General features: G+C 35.4%; 1 protein-coding gene across 1 annotated transcript; it reads left to right on the top strand.

Annotated features, from left to right (window-relative positions):
• The first annotated feature begins 1,689 nt into the window (after positions 1 to 1,689).
• LOC108966099 lies at positions 1,690 to 3,619 on the top strand. Its single transcript, XM_018928838.1, has 3 exons — positions 1,690 to 1,809; positions 2,914 to 3,270; positions 3,353 to 3,619. The coding sequence occupies exons 1-3, from the start codon at positions 1,762 to 1,764 to the stop codon at positions 3,581 to 3,583; spliced, it is 636 nt and encodes a 211-aa protein (XP_018784383.1). The 5' UTR covers positions 1,690 to 1,761; the 3' UTR covers positions 3,584 to 3,619.
• The last annotated feature ends 3,545 nt before the right edge of the window (positions 3,620 to 7,164 follow it).

Consider the following 7,164-nt stretch of genomic DNA (forward strand, 5'->3'; position numbering starts at 1 on the left):
TGATCACTTTGGTATATATAACCCTATATCTGACTCTCTTAGTTTTAGGACTTACAAACAACCGTTATGTGAACAAAACTATAATACTCTCTTTAGCAACTTTGTTGCGAGAGTATAAAAATAAAATTATCTAAGYCCTGATAAATTGAAGACTTTTCAGTAAAGCTTATAACACTCTTCAAATATAATAAATTGAAATACGAAATAGAATACTTAACTCGCCAACAAAGATATCACAAGAACAACCGTGATAAAAACATTCATGTTCTGTAGGCAGTTGTGGACAACAAATAACGCCAAGTGCGTTCAAGTGCCACAAAGGCAAGACAGTTACATATGGAGACATGCTAACTACCACTTAGTTACTGCACCCATTTAGATATTTATAGTGGCAGGAATATAAAATGGCAAAAATAAAATGAATTCGCGGCACATGTGTACTTCATTGGCAATAATGCTAAAGCCCAGACACATGCTTAGTGCAATAGGTGAAATCAATTACCAAATTAAAGCAACAAAATGTGGACTATTTTTGTCTACAGAAAAAGCAAATAAATTACAATGGTAMACATAATTCCCTTGTTTATAAAAACTATGACTTAGGCTTTGCAACAAATTTTGATTAACTGAGACCCGAGGCTGAACAAAGTTCATCCTGTCAAACATGCTGAGCCTTTTCATAGTTGTACTAAGCTTAAATTTATTTTTGTTTTAGCAAGAATATGTCTAATTGCTACTGTTTTAAGATTCTCTGTAAGTTCCTCCAACACATGTCTTCTCTTTGATAACTCGAATCCTCGAAAAATATCGCTGATTTCTTCGAAATGCTCTTTAAGTTTGCAGAATAAGGCAACAGCTTTCAAATAAATTTCACCGACTCTCAAAGGCAAGTCTATGCCAATRTGCATAAAATAATGAAAATGAATTGAGGGCAGTTTTGACAGCTAATTTTACAGAATGTTTGACGACAGTTTTGATAGTCAATTTTACAGATGGTTTGACGACTGTTTATATGGCCAATTTGACAGATGGTTTGACAGTTGGTTTTACACTTAACCTCAAGAAATTTTCGTCCTATACAAATATCAGTGATATTTTCAAAGTACTCAGTATGTTTTGTCAAACACAGCACACATTTTTTCTAAGCGGTATATGAGCATGCCCAGCCAATAAAAATATAACACCGACAAGTGTGATTTTCACAAAACCAAAATACAAGTAGCAAATAAAGATGTGGACAACTGATAAGAGAGTAGCAAATAATTACAAAAGGAGGTATGAATTAATATCACAATACAACGAGTCATGTGATATATCTAAAAAAACAGCTTCTTCTTTCATCGAAATCGTGACATATTTGATCGAACACACTAATTTGCCATTCTTGCGACAATTCTCAGCACCTTTGTCGAGAAGTCGATCAAGTTTATAGCATCTACGAAAGTGTTCATGTTTGTATGTTCGGAATATTAAAATTTGCTACCAAATTTTCATATATAGTATATCAATAGGTACATACTCAGATAAATGAATATTGGTGTTGCTGTGTATTTTATCTAAACATCTGACACAAGCAATCAGCAATTTTCAGATAATTTCCTTTCAGAAACTGTTGTTTGTTTTCCTTTTTCGAAAATACTGCTATAAATACTAAGGAGCATGTGAAAAGCAGTTCAAAGTACAGTGAAGTGTTGAAAGCGGTGAGAATTTCGAGCGTATTCTTGAGTATATTTACAGATTTGGAACATTATTTCCGACAAAATGCAATTGATCGGTTGTGCAGTGTTAGTGACGGTGTGCTTTTTGGGCGTAAGTATGAAAAAAGTGAAAATTTTAAAATACCCCAGGTCAGAATGTTAGCTGACATTGAAAGCGTATTATGTCCKCGAAATGTATCTTCTTAATTGTGGTTTCCATCGTAATTTGCGGTATCTTAGATTTACAGAGCTTTAAAAGAATTCCGTTAGTTTTTGAGAAGCTTTCATTGATAGCGTCGAGTGTGCTTTCCTTTTAGCAAGTGCTACAGGTCAGAAAAGATAAAAGGTGAGAAGTGGAAGAAATGAGCCGAGGGAATTATTAAACATATAGTTATTTACAAAAAGTTATGAGCGAAAAGTTATTACTTACTCTTTCTCTCAGGAGAGTTGTTAATAATTGTGTGTTTCAACTCCCAAGCGACCTAACAAAAAAATATCAAAAATATCTATATCGATCTACTTTTTTTACCTCTATGGTTATATATTGTGACAAAAAAAGCACGCATTGCAACTGAACCCCCCCGGTATGAAAAGAGTGAAGTAAATGGTGCTTGCAGATCGTCAGGCCGTTGTTCAAGAGATGGCAAGAGAGCTCGACATCTGTCGCGAGTCCGTCAGGTGATTTTGGGAATGAAACGCGTTATTGCTGGATTCGTAACGATAAAGCTGATTTTTTTTTTTTTTTTTTGTTTTTGTCGAAAGAGTACCTAACTGGTCACTTTGGATCTGCTTGATCGTGAGTACTGACGATGAGACGATTTAATATGCAAACAAGTCAACAATAATCGGAATGGAACCGGTTCTCAGTAGTTCGAAGAGATATGAAACAAAATTCKCTGAAAGGGCTGAAGGTCATTCCAAGAAGTGCTTGTGTAAGGTGTTTCCAGGTCTGGAAGGATCGTTGGCATAAAAGTACTATATCTGTTGGAGATTTCYTTGAAATCGACTAAATAAAAATTATGCTTCTTAGATACCGTTTCAGGATATTTTTTGTTAAAATTAACTAGTGGTTTTATAAGAGACGAACTTGTTTCCTACGTCGACCTAAAAATTATTCTATAAACCGACAATGAATGTTGTTTTACAATATAAATTTGCGCYTGAAAATTTAATGAAAAATTTAATAAAAATGCCTCACTTGCCCCATTCATTTCAGACTTACGCCGTCCCAAATTACATTGAACCACAGAAAGCTGATAGCAATCATAATGATGTCATTGGTTTACTCGTCGCACAGATGCGTTCGGCCTTAATCGATACGCGCGCCTTGACGCCAGCCGAGTCCACATGCGCCACAACATACAACAATCGCACGCAACAAATCAACAACTTGCTGACGACCCAAACGAATGTCTGTTTCGAGAATGCCAATCGTACGTTGGTGGCTAACAATCAGACCGCCAACGGAACCATAGCCAATATAAGGAAAAATTTGCAAACAGTCCAACAACAATTGGCCAATTGCTCGGCAATAGCGGACACCAGCAAATTTCTGAACTGCACCACAGCCTCGGTAAGACTAAGAAACCAGGCAACACTCAAAAATTTTCATTTCAGTTTTATATTTATTCATATTTTTGTTTTCCTACGCACAGTTCGACAGGAATATTCAACTACTGGACGAAGCCAACTCCCAAGCCTACCAGGCGGAGGCACAGATCGCCGCCAATCAGTCGTTAGTGATCGTTGTGCGTCAAGCGTGTGTCAGCGCAGCCATCGGCGCTGGCAAGACCAATCTTACGCTGGCTGCTAATGCCTATCAGCTATGCTTAAGCAATATCTCTAGTCAGCGCATGGTCGGCACATCACTTGAGCTATTCAACTAAGTTGTGCATTGAATAAATAAAATTTGTAAGCAAAAATATTTGATTTTTATTCTAAAGTGGTTCGGTTCAGTTTTATACACAAATAATAATACAAAATAAGACGATGACGATGAACACTTCAGTTCAGTTGCACTCTCAAATCATTACTCACACTCTCATTGACGCTCACTATCATTAGGTAGCTTATTAKAAGCGCTATCAAATAGCTGATACTGGTAAAGATAAGTCTTATCTTTATTTGTGTGTAGTTGCAGATATAACTTATATCTATGTATAATATTTGTTTACTTATTCGAGCATGTGCTTAAGCTAACTGACTCATTTATTGACAAAACAGTACACAAATAAACAGCGTGCCTTATCAGCACAATTATTTATTTATTTCGTACTTTCTTTCAATGRCATAACAAGCCGGTTCCAAAAAAAGATCTACTCCAAGAAAAATGCGATTTCAGATTTCTACATTATCAATTATTTCCGTTTCCTGACCGACGAATATATAAAATAATTAATAAGAAATTTTATCACATATACCACATAACGTCACCTGAAATGCAAAATAACGTATCATCAAAAAATTCGAAATTGAGTGTCTTATTGATTATTATTCACTACTGCAAATTACATACAAAATACTACATATGTCGGGTTCTGCTCTCAGATATTAACCAGTTTTAACCAATATTAAAATTTTTTTTTACTCATGTTCCATTTTATTTCGTTTTTCATTCACGCCACCGTAAAGTTCCGAAAATGTTGTTACGTTATTTTGCATTTTAGGTGACAATATAATGATTTGCATTATTCTAACAAGTTGTATGCCGAATACCTTGGTCAGTAAGTTTTATTTTTTTTACATATAAAATGGTTTTAAAATACGCTTTCGAATATGCGAATAYTTTTATATATATGTATGAGCAATGTCAAAATAAATGCAATATACTCGCCCCTTTCTCTCCCCTCAATATACCCCATAAACGAATTTCCGTCCTTCCCCAACTGCGTTCAAACTTTTAAGTTGATCAAAATATGTGATATTTTAATAAAACTAAAGGGATCAATTTTCTTTAAAATTATGAAATAATATTTAGCGTCGAATTAGAAAGGAGTTGGTTCAGAMCTAATATCATGAAGATGTTATTAATGTAATTTTAGCTGACGCGAAATAAAATATAGCAATAAAACTCAGACTAAGCTTATGACTTTTAATGTCCCGTTAGTTGGAAGGCAACGTGACGACCACCTACTTTTAACGCTTATTTGAAACGATTAACTCACATCTGTCGGCACAGAATCCTGATTTTTTATTTCTTGGTAATCAAGAAAATCCTGTTTTGGCTGAACCGCCGACTGGGACCACCATGGCATACAGTTTATATTGCAGGGAAAACGTATGACTCTTGCCTATTTCCAAATATTCAAAAAACCTTGATGTGCAGTATACACAATAACAAAAGGCACCGTCATTTATCCATTTTCGGGCATTTCCCGAGGAAATAAACAAATCGTAGTACAAAAATGTTATCGGAAAGTTGGGCGACCCTCCAACTATAATCATATGAAGGGAACTATGTTGAATAAAAAAGAAAAAATAAATTTTGTCAAAAACATGTGTTTCACTATAGCGTAACGTGGACTTTTCAATTGACTTGTTAATTGGAGACGGATATCTATTTAGTAAATGTTCAATTCACAAATTTTCGAACCAGTTATAAAAGATTATAGTTCCAAAACTGTAGAAAAACTTTCGCTTAAGTTTTGCAAAAAAGTGCTAATGTGAAGAAAGTCAATAAAGTAATTTTTCGATTACAGAACAGATAAGTTTCTACGCAAAGGATCTTTACATCACTCAGAAGAGAGAGAATATTCTGGTAGAATAGTTCTGACTGGAGTTGACTCTATTTGAGATTACTAACCTGTTGGTGTTTCTAGTTCAAAATTTTATTCTATAACTGAGCCTGGCTCAGCAGCGATGCTAAACACAGGAAATAAGCCAGGATAACTTATAAGATGTTGATAACGAATATGTTGAGTGAGTTCTTGTTGCTGGAACAAACATCCAGATGCTGCTTTCAGTACCCGTCAGAGGGGTATCCCTAGGGGATGAGGATGAGACAACTGAGCGGAAGCCACTTAGAGAAAGGTGTAAAATATAGATGGAAAACATTAGAAGATATCCTGTTATAGTTCTGAGTCCGCTATTCTGATAGATCTGCATATTTTCCATCTGTATCTTTCGGCATCCATGCGCAGTTAGTAACTGGCCTGTCATTCGCTTTGAACATTTCCAACAAAGAAGTTTTATCCTTGCTCATACAGCTGTCCTCTAACAACTTGACAGCAGTGTTTTACTTCGGTAATAATCGCGGTCGTGTGAAATTCTATGGTTATTGACCGTCGCAGTTTTGGTTCAAGTTTCCCATACAATAACATAACTTGGAGAGATCAGTTTGTAAAGCAGCTGTAGTGGTTCGATCTAGTTTGTTCAGAGAACGTAACACAGATTTTGAAAATAATCTATGTCTAAATCCGTACATAAAATTTCTGAAGAAAAGAAACGACTTCTAGACAAGGATTTGAGTTTGTTCGATCAATTTGTATGCTAGCTATAGGATTATAATGTAATACATATAAGACAACAGTCAAGTATAGTCCATATAAGTTAGATAGCAAAGTGCACCACGATCTGGATGTTGTCAGAGCTATTGGATATCTAACAGTTTGCTCTGCATATTTGACCTAACTCGGATAAGTCTACCCATACAAAATTATTCCAATTAATGTAAGAGAAATGGACCAAGATCTATTAATGCATTAATCCTACTAATGAAAATATAAGTGTAGAAATGGTAAAGCACTTTTTATTATGAAAAATTAGCACAGTTCACATATTTTTGATACAGTTTTATTTCATAAAATTTGCAGAAGACCTAATGGGCTTGCTGTGGTCTGCTCTGCCTCTGATTAATCAGAACTTCCTCTTGCAGAGCTCACTGAAGCGGCTGGAGGTTCTAACCAAGTCTGTGGAAAAATTTATGAGCTTGCTGTGGTCTCTTCTGCCTCTGCGGAATCAGCACTTTCTTTTCCAGGCGGTGATGTAACTGTGGTGTCGCACTAAGCAAACATAAAACTTCGCATATTCATTTTTTAAACTCTTGAAGAGTTCGMCTAAACGGAAGAATATTTTCACATTATCAACTGGGAAAAAACTATGAGTTTGAGCCTGAACTGCCCGAATCACTTTTTGAATCTGAAATTGACATAATATTATTACATAAAGTTGTGATTATAAATAAAGAAGATGTTAACACATCTATCATTATTTCCTACATACCGCCGAGAAGTAACAACCATAGCTTTCCTTTTGTGCAAAGCATTTGCTTATATTTGCTATGAGTTCCTCTTTCAATTGGTTTAGCTTTTCAAAATTTTTCTGAGCGATACTTTGTTGTATTCTCAATGTCTGGCGAATGTCTGCCCCAGCATCGGCAATTTCTCTCCGTACAGAATTATTGATCTCGTTTGTACAAGCATCAAGAATGGAAAGTGGTTTACTTGTAACGACTTCCACCGAAAAACCA

This window comes from Bactrocera latifrons, unplaced genomic scaffold (genome assembly GCF_001853355.1).
Source record: "Bactrocera latifrons isolate USDA-ARS-PBARC rearing strain unplaced genomic scaffold, ASM185335v1 scaffold_155, whole genome shotgun sequence".
NCBI lineage: Eukaryota > Metazoa > Arthropoda > Insecta > Diptera > Tephritidae > Bactrocera > Bactrocera latifrons.

What these genes read in the sequence shown, in the direction of transcription:
- LOC108966099 (XM_018928838.1), top strand. Translation starts at nt 1,762, where the DNA reads ATGCAATTGATCGGTTGTGCAGTGTTAGTGACGGTGTGCTTTTTGGGC. An exon ending in TGACGGTGTGCTTTTTGGGC is followed by an intron (nt 1,810 to 2,913) that starts GTAAGTATGAAA and finishes CATTCATTTCAG; the next exon opens with ACTTACGCCGTCCCAAATTA. An exon ending in TGAACTGCACCACAGCCTCG is followed by an intron (nt 3,271 to 3,352) that starts GTAAGACTAAGA and finishes TCCTACGCACAG; the next exon opens with TTCGACAGGAATATTCAACT.